The sequence below is a fragment of the Micromys minutus genome (genome assembly GCF_963924665.1).
Source record: "Micromys minutus genome assembly, chromosome: 13".
NCBI lineage: Eukaryota > Metazoa > Chordata > Mammalia > Rodentia > Muridae > Micromys > Micromys minutus.
In genome coordinates this window covers 10,513,973-10,533,046 of record NC_137982.1, presented here as the reverse complement: position 1 = coordinate 10,533,046, position 19,074 = coordinate 10,513,973, and the positions used below count along the sequence as shown (strand labels likewise).

The 19,074-nt window shown below is 41.3% G+C and overlaps 1 protein-coding gene across 7 annotated transcripts in view; it reads left to right on the top strand.

Moving 5' to 3' along the window:
* The window catches only part of GAPVD1 (GTPase activating protein and VPS9 domains 1), a 69,800-nt gene that overhangs the window by 37,110 nt on the left and 13,616 nt on the right, over nt 1–19,074 (top strand). For 4 of the 7 annotated variants that reach the window (XM_080927318.1, XM_080927316.1, XM_080927315.1 and 1 more), the window contains 10 exons: nt 1,348–1,521; nt 4,237–4,377; nt 6,237–6,371; nt 6,905–7,024; nt 8,145–8,222; nt 8,332–8,696; nt 11,744–11,831; nt 12,673–12,753; nt 16,774–16,896; nt 18,733–18,862. In XM_080927318.1, coding sequence (XP_080783444.1) covers nt 1,348–1,521; nt 4,237–4,377; nt 6,237–6,371; nt 6,905–7,024; nt 8,145–8,222; nt 8,332–8,696; nt 11,744–11,831; nt 12,673–12,753; nt 16,774–16,896; nt 18,733–18,862 — 1,435 coding nt within the window. The remainder of the gene's footprint in view (nt 1–1,347; nt 1,522–4,236; nt 4,378–6,236; nt 6,372–6,904; nt 7,025–8,144; nt 8,223–8,331; nt 8,697–11,743; nt 11,832–12,672; nt 12,754–16,773; nt 16,897–18,732; nt 18,863–19,074) is intronic. The other 3 variants (XM_080927320.1, XM_080927319.1, XM_080927317.1) reach the window with 1 other exon arrangement.

Here is a 19,074-nt window from a genome sequence, read left to right as displayed (position 1 = left end):
ATAGGGAGCCCACGATAGACCAAAGTCCATCATGAACCCTAACTTTTACTGGGGTTACTTATAGGAGTGGAAGTGACTCAAAGACAACTACATAAAGCCTACTACTGTAGCATGGGTGACAGAACTGGGAGCCTGGAGCACTCTGCACAGCCCGGGGGCTGCTCAATGGGCTGGAGTGTCCTTTCCAAGTGACTCAGTGTAGAATTCTCCCAGGCAGCTCAACTGGTTTGTGCCGCTGCCAGGAAGCTGGTTTGGTCTCAGATTCTTCTTTGCAGCTTGGCTTTCTTGACTCTATTCATCTGAGAGGAATTGCACTTTTACACTGTTTAGAATGGAGGGAGGGGATTAGTGAATCTGATCATTCTCAGGAACTTCCTAAAACCATCTTGAGTTACCTCCTGCTTAGAGAGGATTTCCTGAAGGATAGAATGTTTCAATCTCACAGAAAATGGTTAAGTAATATTAAGAGGACTTACTGCTCTTGCACAGTACCCTGAATCAATCCCAGCACCCTCAGGTCAGCTCTGTACACACCAGGCGTACATGTAGTATACACATGAAATAATAAATAAATCTAAAAAAGGTGAATTGAAGTGAGAAGATACTAAATTTATGATATTTTGAGGCCTTGTCTTATAAACAAAAACACCAACACCAAAAACCAAATAAAAATTTTACAGAAAGGAAATGGACAATACTGAATTATGGGGCTGCGTAGATGCTCTGTGGGTATGGGTGCATGCTCTTTGAGCATGAGTACTTTAGTGTGACTTTTTAATCATGTCAAAGCCAGGCATGCTACGGGTACCTGTAGCCTCAGCACTGGGTCATGAGACAGCACAGTCCTTGAAGCTCGCTTAGCTGAAATGGTGAGCTTTCAGTTCAGCAATAGCAGGGGTACTTCTGGCTTCTGTATCTATGTGCAGATCATACACACAAAACAAGCTGTAGAAAGTTGGTCTAGGAAGGAAGGAAAACTCTAGAATGCAAACTTGAGCTATTGCCAAGAGAAATAATTTACATATGGGTTACTGCCTAATTATTAACACAATGATGGGATTCAGCAAGCTACCCCAAACACTTATTTTTACCTTCCTGTTTGGGTTAGTTTTTCTCTTTGCAGCTGGGCACCTCTGTCTTTCAGCAATGGTTAGGTGGAGGTGGGGGTGGGGGAAGGCTCTGCCCATTTTAACTGGGCTTCATTAATCAATGGGGAGCAGGCTGGAACTATGTGCTTCTTGATGATAAAATTAATACTCTGAAATTTAAAGACAGAATTTTGTCAGGTTAACCAAGAAGTTGTAGCTGTGCCACCATTTGTGAAGGTCTTAAATCTGTTTTTGATAGCTACAACACAAGACAATCTTGATGATAAACTCAGGAAGTTTGAGATTCGTGACATGATGGGACTAACAGATGATAGGGATATATCCGAGACGGTGAGCGAGACCTGGAGCACTGATGTCCTGGGAAGTGACTTCGACCCAAACGTTGATGAAGATCGTTTGCAAGAGATTGCAGGTAACTGGTGTTCAAGGCCTGTAGGAATGAGTAGCTGTTTAGTTAGATCTGTTCTTCTTCATGGGAGGGGGTGGCTCTAGCCTGGGAAGCTTGTATCCATAAAGAACAGAACATTTGAGTACTTAGCCTAAACAATTATGTGTTACCTTCTACACATAATTGTAGTTAATCTCCTACACTTTTCACCTTCTTTAAAAAGGAGAAAAACTAAGGGTGATATGATAACTGAGCTGGCAAAGGCATTAGCTGCTAAGTCTCATGACCTATCTTTGATAGTTAGGATTTATATAGGGAAGGAGAGAACTGTCCTCCATAAGTTGTCTATCATGTGTGCCATGGTATGCACATGAACACACTGTTAAAAACAAAAACAAAGACCAAAACTAAACAGCCAAATAATAGAAGGCCAGATTAATCCCAGCACTTGGGGGCAAGGGGATGGAGAGACAGGGACTCTGTGAGTTCAGGGCCAGCCTGATCTACAGAATGAGTTCCAGGCCAGCCAGGGCTGCACAAAGAAACCCTCAATAAAACAAAACAAAACAAACAAAAAGGAAGAAAAGACAGATGAGTCTTTTGAGTTAGTTTCCTGTCATATCTTCTCTTTGGAGCATAGTATATGTTCTGTTTGTAGTGAGCTTACTAGAAATTTTTACAGATTCTAGCCATAAAACATGGACTAATAAAATGAGAGCGAGAGGTGTGAGGTTGTAGCTATTGGTAGAGCAATAGCTGTGCATATGCAGTGTTCTAAGAATCCTCCTCAAGCACCACAGAACCATAGAAAACAATGGAATGGATTCATCTCTGCAAGCATTAACTCAGTCACAAAGGATGACCAGGCTTTCCTTTTTTAAATGTCAGTTTATTGTGTTGTGGCATTCAAAATCCTCCCCTTTTAGAATACTGATTTGTGAGTTCTGAAAGATTTCATACAGCCATGTAATTGCCATCTTCTTCTTCTTCTTTTTTTTTTTTAATGGAAAACTCCACTATCGACAACAGAGACTAGTAGGAACTCATTGTACCTGGCTCTAAGCTTCAGCAACTGGACACACATGGCCAGTTTTGTTTTCCCATTCTTCCACTGTCCCGTTCATGCTTAAACAAGTTCCAGATATTCTTTTTTCTTTTAAGTTTTATTTTTATTTCATGTGTATGTGTCTGCATTGAATATATGTGTACCATATATGTACTTGGTATCTGCAGAAGTCAAAAGAGGCCATTGGCTCCCCTGAAATTAGCACTACAGACATTTGTGAATCACTATGTGGGTGCTGTAACTGAACCTGGGTCCTCTGCAAGGGCAATAAGTGCTCCTAACGACTGAGCCATTTCTCTAGGCCCTTATTTTTAGTTTGATATTATACCTGTAAAAGGTAGTTTCTACTTGTAACTATTCTCAAACTTTTTTTTGACTTGAAATAGAGTTGTTCTTTTATTAGATTGAATCAAATGTAGTATAGAATTCCCATCTGGAGTATTTTTTCTTTGCTTTTATTTTTTATGTGTATGAATGTTTGCCAGTGTAATGTCTGCACCACTTGTCTGAGGTAGCTGTGGAGGCCAGAAGAGAATGTTGGAGCCTCTGGCACTGGAGTTACAGCTACTTGTGAGCTGCTATGTAATTGGGAGTTAAGCCCAGTTCTCTGGAAAAGAAGCCAGTTTTTAACTGCTGAGCTGTCTCTTTTCATTCTGACTCTGTGGAACACAGACATATAGTAATAATATTTCATTCCTTTCACTTGTGTTTTTAGTAGTGTACAGAGGGTTCTCAATTGGCTTTGCATTACTTTCTTCCACATGCCAAAGCAGGGTTGTTGTTGGCCACAGGCAGTATTTGCGGTTGGCTGACTGTTGTGAAGGAGCCATGTCGTCTCTTGTAAATGTATTTAATGCTTTGAATTTGTGGCTATTATGTCGGAAGAAAACATGTTTGGCTAGTATAACTTTCTATGGTTATGTTAAATATTCCCTGGATTTTTATAGTCTCCTTAGGACTATAAATTTTATAAAGGTAGAAAAAAAAGATATCAAGGACATAGATAAGATTTGCTAGAAACCTTGGTGAAAATAAATTGACATGAGGACCTAGAGAGATGGCTCAGTGATTAAGAATACTGTCTGGTCTTCCAGAGGTCCTAAGTTCGATTCCTAGCAACCACATGGTGGACTAAATCATGCATAATGTGATATGATGCTCTGGTATGCAGATGTCCATGCAATGCAGATAGAGCACTCATATATAAAGTTAATAAATCTCTAGAACAATCAAAGTGACTTGAGCCTAGAGATGTGTTTTCTTTGCAGAGAGATTGAGTTAAGCATGAGGAACTTAGTGAAAGTAGGTTTGGGACTGCAGAGATGGCTTAATGGATATAACCACTACACTTACTGCTCTTGCAGAGGAGAGGATCCAAGTTCAGTTCCTAGGACCATGGTGACTCACAGCTGTCCGTAACTCTAGTTCCAGGGTATTTGATTCCTCTTCTGATCTGCTCCAGCTCCTACATGTACAAAGTGCATATACCTCAGACACACGTGTACATATAAACTAAATAATGAAAAAGAGGTTGTGCCAGTGTTCCCAACTGGGAACTTGGTGCTTTTAGTCTCATGCTTAAATGAGGTGATTCCTACCTCAGCCACTTCCTCAGTGTTAAGAGGCTCCCCTCACTGCTTTCTTCCTAACATCTGCTCTCACTGGTTGTACAGGTGCAGCAGCAGAGAATGTATTAGGCAGTTTGCTGTGCCTTCCAGGTTCAGGGTCAGTTCTCCTTGACCCCTGCACTGGCTCTACCATATCAGAGACCACAAGTGAAGCTTGGAGCGTAGAGGTATTGCCAAGTGACTCAGGTTAGTATGCTGTCGTCGTTCGCTTTTTCCTTTGTGTAGGACTTTAGCATGTAAGGTGCCTTAATTTTTATATTAGGTATATTTTGTCAAATGATATACATTTATATGTTTGTCTATTTTGTTTTTTGAGATAGGGTCTGACCTTGGCTGATTTTGAATTTAAATCCTCCTACCCAGTCTCTGAGTACTAGATTCTCAGACATTTACCACAGCACCTGATGACTCAGTATAGATATGGCAAATACCAGGCAATCATACTGTTAAAAGTTCCAAGTAGAAAATTAGAACACTTTTTATCTATCAAGAAAAAATGTATTGCTGGTCAGCATTGATTAACATAGCAAGTGCTGTTGGGTGATGGTGGTGCAGGCCTTTAATCCCAGCACTCTGGAGGACGAGGCAGGCAGATCTCTGAGGCGAGGCCAGTCTGGTCTATGGAGTTCCTGGATAGACAGCCAGGGCCACACAAGAGAACCCTGTTTGAAAAGAGAGAGAAGGGGAGGAAGGGTAATGACAACGACAAAGCAAGTGTTTCTGAGTCTGTGTTAAGTTATATTTGAAGTAATTGTTTGAGACAGTTTGTGTGTAGATGTGTTCAGTCTTATTATGTGCATATCTTTCACCATATAATCCTAGAATGAGAGCAGCAGCCCAGCTCAGACTACACGTTGGAGTTCCTAGTCAACACCCTTACGTTTATCCCGGGATGGCCAGGCCAGTGAGATAGCTTAGTGAATAAAGGTTCTTACAGCCAAGCCTGATGACCTGAGTTCAGTCTTCAGAAGTAGAGAAACACGCACATGCAAACACAATAAATGTAAAGTTTTCCTTGGGAATAACTTTTCCATTTTAAGAGATGTCTGAAAGTTTGTGTGATTGCTTATTATAATAATCTTTTTGAGATAAAAGAGTTTTTTACAATTGTATGTTCATATGGGTATGTGCAGATGTAAATGTAGGGGCCCACGGACTGCAGAAGAGGTTACTGAGTCTTATGGGCTTAGAGCTGGAGTTAAATGCAATTGTGAGCCACCTAATGTGGGTGCTGAGAACTAAGTCCCATCCTCTGAGGACCAGCTACACTCTTTGCCACTGAATTATCTCTTCCACACTAATTTATTATGTTTATTTTATGTTTTGAGGTTGTGTGATGTATATATTTGCATAGCATGAGTGCAGTGCCTGCAGAGGCCAGGAGAACATCAGATCCCCTGGAAGTGGGCTTACAGTCACTTGTGAGCCGCCATGTGGGTGCTTTGAACTGAACCCAGCTCTTCTATAAGAGCACCAAGTACTCTTTACCACTGAGCCATAGCTTCAGTCTCTGAAAAGATAATTAATTTGATGGCACATACATGTAATGTTAGCTTGTGCTATATAGTGAGATTCCCATCTCAGAAAGTTAGTAGATAAATTATTAAGTAAAAAAATTATTTTTGTCCTTTTCCTTTTGGGGAATGGTGTGAGACAGGTCTCATCATGTAGCTCAGGCTGGCCTCAAACTCACAGAGATCCACCTGCCTCTGAGAGTGCCAGGAGCACCCACCCTCATGTCCATTATCAGTGCTTCTGAAACATTGAAATATAGAGAGAGTTGATAGAATGTATACTATTTTGTGCTCCTATTCAGTTTACCTGTTAACCAAGAATATGCAGTTTTTTAAAAGAGTAGTCTATAAATAGTTGTCATCTGTACATAACAAACTAGTGTGTATATGAGGAAGAAATCATCTAACAAGCTTTGCTAAGTAGCTTAGCCTTAAAATTTTCTTTATTCCCCAATAGAGTGTATAAGTCACAAAAGCTGAAATTTTGTAATCTCACAGAATTACTAGGTTTTCTTCCTGTTTTCTGTTCAGAGGCTCCAGACTTAAAGCAGGAAGAGCGCCTCCAAGAGCTGGAGAGCTGTTCTGGACTGGGCAGTACATCTGATGATACGGATGTCAGGGAGGTCAGTTCCCGCCCCAGCACACCAGGCCTCAGTGTTGTGTCCGGTATGTTTGTCTTGTTTTAAGGACTAGGAATTTGAAGGCATCCCCTTCTTTCTGTTTATAAGTGTTAGCAGAGAGATACTGCGTTTGTTGTTGTTTTATGGTATTATACTAGCTATTAAACTCAGAACTCAGGACATGTTAATCATGTGCTCTCTCACTGACCTTTATCTTCATTTTCAAGAGATATGTTATTTAGGAGCTCAGCAATTCCCAGGGAACAGAATTAATTTAAGCCTCTATAATCTTTGAGAACTTAATGTGTGGCTTTTACAGCCTGTTGAAATAATTGACAAACAGTTCCTCTTTCAGCTCTTGATACTTTTGGTAGCTACAATGTAATTCTGATGATACTGTATAAAGCAAGATCAGTGTATCTGAGCAACAGTAGTAACTTCACAGCACTCAGTGACTCACATGTGTAGATAATTTGAAAAGGAATTTCTCCAAACTTGATAGAATTTTGTATAACTACTTTTTTCTTCTTGCAGTTAATTTAGTCTGTATTTTTTATTTATTTATTTATTTTTTTTAAGGTATAAGTGCTACATCGGAGGATATTCCCAATAAGATTGAAGACCTGAGATCTGAGTGCAGCTCTGATTTTGGGGGTAAAGATTCTGTAACTAGTCCAGACATGGATGACATAGCCCATGGTAAGTGTGGGAGTGACCATGGCTTTTAAGATATCATATCAGTACTCAGGAGGTGGAAGCAGGGAAATATCTATGAGTTTGAGATCTGCCTGGTCTACATAGTAGTCCTTGTCCAAAAAAAACAAAAGTAGAAAGACAAAAGAGAAAACAAAAACAAAAGCCTATAGGACAGAGTGGGTCTGGGGAAATGGCTCGGTCTGCTCTTCCAGAGGAACTAGATTAGATCCCAGAACCCACATGGCAGCTCACAACTGTCTTTCTCTCCAGTTCCAAAGGACCCAACATCCTCCTCTGGCCTCCAGTGGTACTACATGCATATGGTACACAGATATACATGCAGACAAAACACTCATACACACAAAATAAAAGTAAGTAATATTAAAAACAAATCCACAAAGCAAGAATAACAAAGACCATATACTGCTGGTATTTGGCCCATTAATATACCTCTTCAGGCATAACTTGTCAATGTGTACTTGGGGATTTAAATGTTCATAATCTAAATTTGGTTCAGCTAGAACTACTTCTAGAAATCTGTCATGAGGAAATCCATGAATGGAGAAAGTCTTATTCTCTTTATACTTCCTATTTTAATATTTCTAGTTGTGTTAAGACGTGTTTAGGAGCATCTTTTTGGGAGTAGTTCTGTAGTCTAAAATAGTATATTTAGAAATTAGAGTTAGTTTTATGGCATTAATATTCATTTCATCCATGGATTCTTTTTAAAATCAAGTCATTTGCTGAAAGTAATATTAGACTGTCAAATTCTACAGTTCTCCACCTCTTCTTTAGATAGTGATGCTTGTTTTTTGGAGGGAGAAGTGAGTCTTAAAGAGACTGAGCCATTACTTAAAATATGGATGAGGTCTCTGGTGGCCTTCTTCACACTAACCATGATAGTATTTGTCCATTAGGTAATAAGGTAATGCTGTTTCCTCTAAATGGAGTGAGAATTCCTACATGCAGATTTAAATGCAGGATAATCAGAATTTGATACTTATTGGTGTCATTTATTACTGGTATGCTCCTTAAGTTCTAATTAAGAGAGAAAAAGTGTGGAAGAGTCTCAGCGTCTTCTTCAGTGTCTGGCTTGATTTCATGGTGTGCCTTCTTGTTGTAGGCGCCCACCAGCTGACCTCTCCTCCCTCTCAGTCAGAGTCTCTGCTTGCCATGTTTGATCCACTGTCCTCACATGAAGGTAAGCTTATGGCATGAACTTTTGGACTCTGTAATAAACAGAAGCAAGAGATGTAGACCTTTGTTGATTAGTTTTATCTCTTCTGCAAAGCTTCTTTTCTGTGTTACAGGAGCCTCTGCTGTGGTAAGGCCGAAGGTTCACTATGCCCGACCCTCACATCCACCTCCAGATCCTCCGATCCTGGAAGGTGCAGTGGGAGGAAATGAGGCCAGGTTGCCCAACTTTGGTTCTCACATTTTGACTGCAGCTGAAATGGAGGCATTCAGGCAGAGGCACTCTTACCCTGAGAGGCTAGTGCGCAGCAGAAGCTCTGATATAGTATCTTCTGTGCGGCGGCCCATGAGTGACCCCAGCTGGAACCGGCGTCCAGGGAATGATGAACTCCCTCCAGCTGCAGCCACTGGTGCTACTTCTTTGGTGGCTGCACCTCACTCATCATCTTCATCCCCGAGTAAGGACTCTTCGAGAGGAGAGGTATGGGACACAGCCATGTAGAATTTGCATGTTATGGTCAGGTTAGTGTTCTGTCTGTTGGGTTCCCATGATGTCTGAAATGAATATGGACTCTGAATTCAAGATTAAGGGTGACCATGGTTGTGATTAAAGATGATCTGTCATGCTGGGAGGCGTGGTGCATGCCTCTTATCCCAGCACTTGGGAGGCAGAGACACATTTATCTGTGAGTTTGAGACTAGCCTTGTCTACATAGAAAGTTTCAGAACAGTTAGGGCTACACAGAGAAACCATGTCTCAAAAAAAAAGAAAAGACAGAAAAATTTGTTTAGTAGTCCGTCATGCTGTTAGAACTGGATTTTGTAAGACGCTTGCCTTTGACAGCATTTAGATCTTTTCTTCATGCAGTTTTGTGTCTAATCACACTTAGGACACTTTTGAGGTGGTTAAATGAGGTGTATCACTTGTGATTTGAAAGTCATAAAGTTGGGAAAACAAACACTTCTTCCTCACTTAAAAATAAGTTTCCAACCCAGTTCTCTCCCTTTTCGATGACTTTGGAAGTTTTCTACACATGCCACATTATTCTGCATGCAATTGCACTCATCAGCTCTCTGACAGACTCTCTCCATCGTCTCCCCAGCCAGCAGCATTACCTTCTTTTCATTTAGTTTTTGTTGTCCTTGGTTTTTGAGACAAGATCTCATTATCGCCCAAGCTAACTGGAAACTCACTATGTAGATCAGGCTGGTCTTGAACTTGTGATAATCTATGTGTCTGGTTTCTGAGTGCTGAGTCTATGGTTATGCTGGAGAGTCACTGTGCCTAGTCTATGGCTATAGTGGCGGGACACGGGACACAGCAGTGTGTGTGTTGCCTGTCAGTCAGCCTTTTACTACATTGCTCTGCTGCTCGTTCAGTTTCGCCTTGGCCAGTTTTCTTGAGATTTTTTTGTTGTTGTTGTTGTTGTTTTGTTTTTTAAGGCAAGATTTCTCTGTGTAGCCTGGCTGTCCTAGAACTCACTCTCTAGACCAGGCTGGCTTTGAACTCAGAGATCAGCGTGTGCCACCACTATTTTTTATTTTTTTATTCTCTCATATATTACAGTCTGAGTATAGTTTCCCATTCTTCCTCCTCTGAGATTATTTTTATTTTCTGTGTATAATGTATTTGCACATTTGCCCAAATGTATGTCTATGTACCATGTACAAATAGCACCTGCAGAAGCCAGAAAAGGACATTGGGTCTCCTGGGACTAGAGTCACAGAAGGCTGTGAGCCACCATGCGAGTTCTGGGAATCAGACCTGTGTCTTTTGGAAGAGCATCCAGGGCTGAGGTGCTTCATTGTATTGTTTCCTCCTGGTGTTAGCTATTTCTCCAAGGGTCTCAAGGTCCTTTTGGTCAAAACTATTTTTTATAAATTGAGATTCAGAACTCATTGCTGTGGCGTGTTGTTGCTCTCAGAGCCTCTCAGTGAATAGAGCTAGAGAGAGAAAGAGACAGAAACACAGACAGTCAGAGGCTGTGTGTGTGTGTGTGTGTGTGTGTGTGTGTGTTGTTACTCTGTATTCATTTCTATCTGTCTTTCTTGGCATAGAGAGACCACTGAGGCTTTAGTTTCAGTCTAGAAATAACAGATTTTATTTTGTCTTCCCCCCTTTCTTGTGCTTTAACCCCTCCCTCCATGGTGGAAAATCTGCTTTCATTGTTCTTCATGTGTGTTCCAAAGGAGTTTGCCTGTAGATAAGCTGTCCTCAAACTTTCCTGCCACATAAGCCCTCATCTCTCTGCCCGGAGAAATTACCTATTGTTGATGATTAGTAGTAATTTCCTCTTCTTTGTTCACATGAAGCCTTTTAAGAGATACTTCTTCTAAGTAGAAATAGATTTGGTTACTCACAAAGAAGAAAGCACTCTGAGAATAAGAGTGGATTGGTGGGCAGAGAGAAAAGGCCAAGAATGTATAATCCCAATTGTGTAAATCAAAACAAAAATGAAAATTCTGAGATTTTTCTGAGGTCACATTATAGGTTAGTAATGATCAGTCTGCCCTTCCATGTGAGCAGAGTTAACTGTATAACTGGTGATCAGAGAGGGTAGGCAGATCTAGGTTTGATGGTCAGCTGTGTCATATATAAGATCACCTCATTTAGCTTCACATTCTTCATTTATAAAAAGGACTCATGACCAGTCATGGTGCCGCACGCCTTTAATCCCAGCACTTGAGAGGCAGGGGCAGGTAGATCTCTGTGAGTTTGAGGCCATCCTGGTCTACAGAGCGAGTTCTAGGACAGCCAGGGCCACACACAGAAATCCTGCTTTCATAAAAAAGGCCTTATGAGCTGAACACAGTAGCTCATGTCTATAATTCCAGTAGTTAGGAGGCTGAGGTAGTTTGTGATAAAGAGGTTAGCCTGGTTTAAATAGTGCATTTGAGGCCAGCCTGGGCTACACATTGAGACCCTGTCTCAAAACAAAAACTAACAACCCTTAATATCAGGAGCCATTTTATCAGGCAGCTGAAAGCATTGTTCTCAGACTCAGTTCTGACACACCAGGTTACTATCGAGGTACCACACCATCTTCCCCCTGTTAAAATTCACTGCACTGCATTTACTTAGGGTTTCCTATTTTGTTTTCTTTTGCTTTTGTGCTGTGGATTGAACCCAGAGCCTGTTCCTCCTAAGCACTTACTCTCCTAATGAGTTCTACTCTAGTCCCTTCCTTGATAGTTCTATGGGTAGCCACCATAACTCATTCTGTTAAGCCTTTGGTTTGCTAGCAATATAGTGATAGTACCTCTCCCCACCCCAAAGCCTCAGGCTGTCCTGAAGGGCATTCGTCCCTATTCCAGAGAGTGCCTGGGGGGCAGTAGCAGTAGTTTTCTGTGCTGTGGCTCAATGGTAAGGTGCCCTGGGTTCCATCCCTAGCAGTATCCTTTTCCCCTGCTAGCACCCAACAGTGTTGTTCTATGACAAATCAGACTGACTTACAGATTACTGGAAACCTTTTCATAGCAATTTATTTTGTACTCAACTCCAAATAACACATCCCATTCTCTCTACAGACTGAGGAACGCAAGGACAGTGATGACGAGAGGTCAGACAGGAGCAGGCCCTGGTGGAGAAAGCGTTTTGTTTCAGCTATGCCTAAAGGTAATTTCATAAAACTTTAGAGTGCTGTGTGTAAGAACAAAGCCTCAAGTCACTTTGGAGAGCAGTGTGGCCACGCCTCTATGATGCTGAGGGGCTGTTTCTAGCTGTGTGGAAGTGTAGGGCTGCTGTCCTTGAGATGAATGCTCTGGCAGAGCTTTAAAAGGCCCTGCTCTTGTGGGAAGTGGCTGTGGTGTCCTAGATGGAGATCATGCCGGTCACTGTCATTAAACGTGGAGGACTCCACATGCTGCTGTTAACTTAACGTTGAATTGCCATTTTGACATTCCTGGAGCAAATCTAAGCTTTTCATGTCTCTGTGCATTGAAAGCGTGCGTGCCCTGCAGATGTAGCTGGTGTCTATCATAGAAGGAAGTTGGATACATTGATTTTTCTTGAATAGCCTGACATCCTTTGAGTTGGCAAAAGTTCTCTTCCTAGAAAAAGATATTGCCCAAAAGTTGGGGTCCTCTTTCATAGACCTTTCCGAGGCTGTGGCGCTGAGGAGCTGAGGAGCCCTGCATCTACCCGTGCTCTGACCCACTTAATGGAGAGGAGTGCATGAGGCAGGAACTCTGTTCTTTCTGCAAAGCATTGGTTTTGACTTACTCTCAGTGGATCCTCATTAAATCATTCTTTCTATGGCAAATGACTCCACAGTAGATTCTGAAAGCTTCTTTAAGAACCTTTGATGCTATTTTAAGAACGATTATCAGTTGACGCTTGGGATTTCGTAGCTTTTAAAGTTTCAACCTCCTTACACTTAGAAATGTTGGCACGCCAGCTAACTTCCGAGGAGTGTAGTATGTTATATGTCACAGTACTGACTTTATTTAATTTCCAGCTCCTATACCATTTAGAAAGAAAGAAAAACAAGAAAAAGACAAAGATGATCTGGGGCCTGACAGATTCTCAACACTCACAGGTTTGTAGACCCCATGGGCTTCCTGGCTCCTTCATTCCCAGAGCACATATTTCATAACACTTTTTCTTGGGTGCCATAAGCGTTGCCTTTTTAGAAGAGTGTGTTTGTGTGTGTACGATCGGGAGTATGTTCTTCATGGCTCTGTGGTTTCCTCCTAGAGGCCACAGTGGGTCTCTTCCTACAGACCACCACCACCATCACCATCCTCATTACCATAACCTATTTCTGACAAAGCCTGCCTGACAGCTCAGCACCAGGGACCATGCCTCATGACTGCTGGAGTGTGGAGCCGCCCAGTGCTCTGCATGCCCTGGCTCTGGATCACTGGTTGGACAGTTTTCTCAAACACTGATTATAGGACACCAAATTTATTTTCATCTGTAGTTTGCTCTAGCTTATTCAGGATCACTATGAAATGCTATTTTATCGAATCATGCTATTTTTTAATGATTAAAGTATTTGTTCAAACAGTATTACAGATGCCAACCATTGTAGTAAAAGACTTCACTAATTTTTTTTACAGCTTGAACCATTATAACTGCTGTCTGACCCATGGCAGAGCTTTAGGGATCTTTCTTATTCAACACCTACATTTCTGCAGCTTCTTCGGTACCTTAAAAGCATCTGTGAGAGCTAGCACGAATGACCATATTTGAATCTGATAGCTGTGCATTGATTCTTAGATGCTGTAGACCATCTAGAGGGGAGTTCACCTCTCACTTCTTTTTTCCTTATCTTAATTTTAAGGTGTGTTATCTTCCCATCCTACTAAGTTACAGTAAGCTTTTAAATTTAAAAGTGGAAAAAGTCTTTAGAACATGGTCTCAAAAGTGACCAGCACAATGCATGCAGCGTCCCATTCTGATACGTGTTCTAATGTCTACTTGTGCATGTTAGGTGTCCCTCCATATTTCAGCTTATATATCTCTTCTTTGTTAGATACAGTAACTTTCACATAATAAAGGGACGAACAGAAAGAGACAGGTTCAACAGGCCACAGTTCCCTGTTAAGAGCAACTGTTGATTATCTGACTCATGCCAGACACCATAGTAGGTACTGTGGGAATTAAATGAGATTACACATGACCTTTGGGGACCTTCCAGTGTTTTGGGGAAGAGGTGAAAAGATACTGTCTTTTGGGCAATGTCTTTGTATGTTTTCCCATGTTCTTCATTCCTGCTGTTAGAAGTATACACATGCCACTGAGGATGCTGCCACGTTCTTTTAATCCCAGCACTCAGGAGGCAGAGGCAGGAGTTTGAGGACAGCTTGGTCTACATAGTGAGTTCGAGGCCAGCCTTGGTGAGACCCTGTCTTAAAAAAGAACAGAGGAGAGTACTGCAGTGTCCATAAGCCGAATTACACTGTGTGGAGTAGCTTTGTATACAAACTATTTAACAACTTTGAAGAAGTTTAAGTAGTAAGGGGTTTTGGTCAATGATCTTTTTTTTTTTTTTTTTTTTTTTTTTTTTTTGAAGCTAAGTAAAGTAAGTCCCTATCCATCCAGTGCCTCCTGCCCCCATAACATAGCTAATCTTCTTTGAATCTGATTGAAGAAGCTTAGTTTTCTTATTGGAGAAATTCTACCCAATCCTAACTAATGATCACTTGGAGGTTACCATGAAATCAGTTTGACATGTTATTATATATATTCCTTATTAGCCTGGCCAGAATCTTGCCACTCTAACAACTGGCTTCCTTACGATCTCCCAATCTTTCTCAGGGCCTGTAAATGGTGACTTTTCTGTCACTGAATTAGATATGTATAACTTTGTGTTTACCTTTACCGTGCTTCATACATTTCCCAGTTTCTACTGGATACAGGTGGCTTTTGAATAATTTTTGTTGGCTGTAAAGCAATTTGATTCTCCTACACTGCAGTGTAACTCTTCTCTTGCTGTTGAGATATTTATATTGTCTGTTGTTTTTCTCTGAGAATCCCTTTGTGCCCATAGCTTTCTTGTTGCTGTTGTGCATTGTTAGCAGTGCTGGGGATTGAGCCTGGGCTCATACACACCTGTCAGGTGCTCTCCATTATGACTCCAGTTTATATTTGACCCTTTTCACAGTCCTGTGAACTCTGAAAAGATAACCAGTGGGGCTGGAGAGATGCTCAGCAGTTTGGAGCACTTGTTGCCCTTACAGGGAACCTGGGTTCAGTTCTCAGCACTGACATGTTGGTTCACAGCTACCTGTAACTTCGGGTCCAAAGGTTCTTCTGTCCTCCTCAGGCACCAGGAACACATGCAGTACATTTGCATTCATGAGACACTCAAAAAATACTAGATAGATAGATAGATAGATAGATAGAGAGATAGATAGATAGATAGATTGATAGATAGATTGATAGATAATAAGAAAAAAATATTTTAAAAGCTATAACCAAAAATATTACTCCTTAAAAAAAATTCTGCAGTGGTTGCATTTTGAAAAAGTCCACCACTGATTATGACTCTCTTGTCATGACTATATTGTTATTGCAGACATTTAAGTGTATTTGGAAGTCAGGTGTGCTTACACCTATAATCCCCAAACTTACAAGTCTGAGGCAGGAGGTTTGCTACAAGTTCAAGGCCAGTGTAGGCTATAGAGAGACCTGTCCCCAAAAAGAAAAATATGCAAACCACAACTTTGTGAATCATCTGTATAACTTGAGGTATTTTATAGAAACATGAGCAGCTGATACTTGTTTTATGGAGAGGAAAGGCCCGTGAACATGCTGCTCAGTCTCCCTGCCCCACACTTACTCTGCTGTGGTGCGCTTCTGTGTGTAGTTGTATGATGAGGAAGTGTCCACACAAGATGCTTACAACAAGGTCACTAGCACATGGTACAAAGGCAGTAACTATTAGCTGCTGTTGTCATACATACTCGCATACACACATAGAGGTTTTGATGCTACTTTAGAAATGTTTACAAATGGAATTCTACCAGAATATAGAGATGGGTTACCTGTTCAACTGGCGCAATCTCAGGAGTTTGAGGAACTTTATTTTCTATTGAAGATCCATATCAGTCCATTAATGGCTACTGTTTGAGACTATAGGCTAACTTGTGTGTATGGTGCTGGGCATCAGACTCAGGGTCTTAAATGCTAAGCAAGTCTTAACCACTGAGCTATATCCCTAGCTTGACGTTTTGAGACAGAGTTTCACTGTTGCTTAGGCTGGTCTTGAATTCACAGTTCACTTCTACTTCCCAAGTGCTGGAATTACAAGCATGTGCCACAGTACCAAGCTAGTTCAACAGTTTTGATAACTGATTTGGTTGTCAGAGTAACAGTCCCATCAGTGAAACCAGTTGCTTTCTGTGTGGCTCATGGACTATCCTAGACCCCTAGAATGCTAGGGGCCATTGTAATGAGTAAAAATGCTGTGTCCTGGCAGCTGCACCATCATGGAGAGGTGGTGTGATAGAAGAGGATGTTCTGTAGCTTTCAACTGTGATGAAAAGAGTGCTGTGCAAAGAAAGGATGACCATTTATCAAAACTAAAAAAGGATTTTGGTCTTATTTCACTAATTATTTTTCTCCTTAAGCATGGAGGTGTCTGATTAAGTTGTGTGTATTAAAAAAAATTAGCAGGTTTAGATGGGAGACCCACAGCATTAAAGCTAAGCCTTGGGCTACTTAATGAATTAAAGGTCAGCCTAGGTTATATAGCAAGACTATTTGTCCTCCACTCCTACAAAAAGAAACCCTTGTGTGAACAGGAATTGATAGTTACTGTGACTTGAGCTAGTACTTTAGAATTCTTTCTGCACTGAACTTTAACACAGTCATACAGAGTTCCAATAGTGCTGAGGTGGAATGACTTTTCCTGGTTTCCTGCTTTGGGAAGCTCTTAGACCTAGCAATGGGGTTGAGTAGGCAGCTGCATGGTGCCTCATAACACTGAGATATGCGCCCTTCTTTAGTCTGACCTCCTAACCTACCTTTGGGATGCTGCTGCTGGTGTTATACTAACAGCAGAGTTGGGATAAACCCAAGGAACTAAATGTCTCTCTTTTTTCCCCTGCAGATGAGCCCAGCCCTAGGCTCAGTGCACAAGCTCAGGTTGCTGAAGATATTCTGGACAAATACCGGAATGCCATTAAACGGACCAGCCCCAGTGAAGGAGCAATGGCAAATGATGAGAGTGCAGGTGATAATCACAGTAGACCTCAACAGTGATAGTTTATCTTAGAGACGAGATAACTCAAACTAATGTAACCTTAATAACAAGGTGTGCAGAGGAACCACAGTATTTGAAAATCATAGCTTTTGTAAGCACGTCAGATTAGTATGTCCCTCTCTACAGCTTCCCACTAAACCTGGGCACCCCAGATGTTCAGATGGTTTAGGGTTATCTAATGAGGCTGGGGTGACAGCCCAGAGGACCTTGGTGCATGTTTTAATGAGTGGGGACACCCACTCCTTTTTACTACTTAGAGAAGTGAGATTGGATGTAGTTATGGACTTTTAGCAGAGCTGTGGTGGCTAACTCAGGCTAAGATACCCTTGTTGCTTGGTACTTCTTTTCTACAGGGGATGCATTCGATCTCTCTCTCTCTCTCTCTCTCTCTCTCTCTCTCTCTCTCTCTCTCTCTCTCGGAATACTGACTACCTGTCATAAAAATACAGACTCCTCAAGATGTATTAAGGGAAAGCAAAAGCATGTAAATGCATAAGCAGTTTTCTAAATCTCTATGCCTTTGTACACTGAGCAGTACTTGAGCTGTTCTGAGGAGGACACCTAAGGCTGAAAAGGAACTGAGGGCAGGGAGGGATTCTACCTCTGGTTTTCTTTCTCAGGATTAGGGTGGTAAGACAGACTCTTACTCTGGAGGGCAGGCTGCCCCCAAACTCAGAATCCTCCTGCCCGCCTCCCAAGTGCCAAATTTTAGTGCAGCGAGGGTTATTAAACCATACATTAGACTTTCAAGTTACCAACATTTTGTCATAATTTCCTATACAGTATTTAGGAACATTTTATTTCGTTTGACTTAAAGGTGTTTTTTGTTTTTCTTTTTTCTTTGTGAGACAGAGTCTCCTGTAGCCCAGGTTTGTGTCAAACTAACTGTAACAGTTATTTACCTGATTTTCTTTTAAAATGAATTCTATTTTTTATGTGTATGTGTCTTTTTGCCTACATGTGCTGTCTGTATAGTACATGTGTGTGGTAACCATGGAGGTCAGCAAAGGGTGTTAGATCTCTGGAACTGGAGTTACACACAGTTGCTAGGTACTGTATGAGTACTGTGAACCAATCCTCGGTCCTCTAAAGAAAAACCAGTGCTCTTAACATGTGGGCCATGTCTCCAGCCTTGAACTCTTAATCCTCCTGTCTCTTCTTCAACTGCTAGGGATGCATTACCACACCCATTTTATTTGGTGCTGGGAATGAAATCCAAGGATTCTCCAATGCTAAGCAAGTTGCATTCTACTGACTGAGCCCCATGCCCCTTTACTTTATATATGTATATATTATCTCATATTCACTGACTAATTAAAAACATAACAGACATGGGAACCACAGACTGGCCGTGGTGTGTTTGTGAGCTGGTCCCTGGGTAAGTCTTAAGTGTGGGAGGGCTTTGTTGAAGAGAATCAAGATACATGAGTGAGCATCTGTTCCAGCATTTGGCAGGAGTCCATGTCTCTAAAGTGAAGGTATTGTTAAAATGCTTTTTGAGACTCTTAGTTCTGTGGTTCAGTGATGCTGAACTTTACTAAGTGAATATGAACTTTATTAAGTTATTCCAAATTAGATACTGTGGAAGGAAGTACAGCTAGCTATTCCTGCTCTAATAGCTGCTGTCTTTATGTATTTGCCCTGGCCGTTGATAACCTCCTTATATGTCTAAGATTTGTTTTCTTTTTCCAAGAACTCTTATTACAAGACAAATTAGCTTTTGATTAACTTTCTCTGAATACCTGCTAGTACCTGAAATTTCCACATTAACTGGACTATTCTTTTCTTGGGGCTGGTTTTGTTCAGAGGTCATGGGTGATGGTGAAAGTGCTCATGATTCTCCTCGTGAGGAAGCTCTGCAGAACATCTCAGCTGACGATCTCCCAGACTCTGCCAGCCAAGCAGCCCACCCTCAGGATTCTGCCTTCTCATACAGGTAATTCTTTTAGGATTTGGAACTTTGCAGGTTGCACTGTTTTGTTTTGTTTTTTTTGAGACAAGGTTTCTCTTTGTAGCCCTGGCTGTCCTGGAACTCACTCTTTACCAGATTGGCCTCAAACTCAGAGATCCACCTGCCTCTGCCTCCCAAGTGCTGGGATTAAAGGATTGTGCCACTATCACCTGGCTCTTGTTTTTAAATATTTTTTC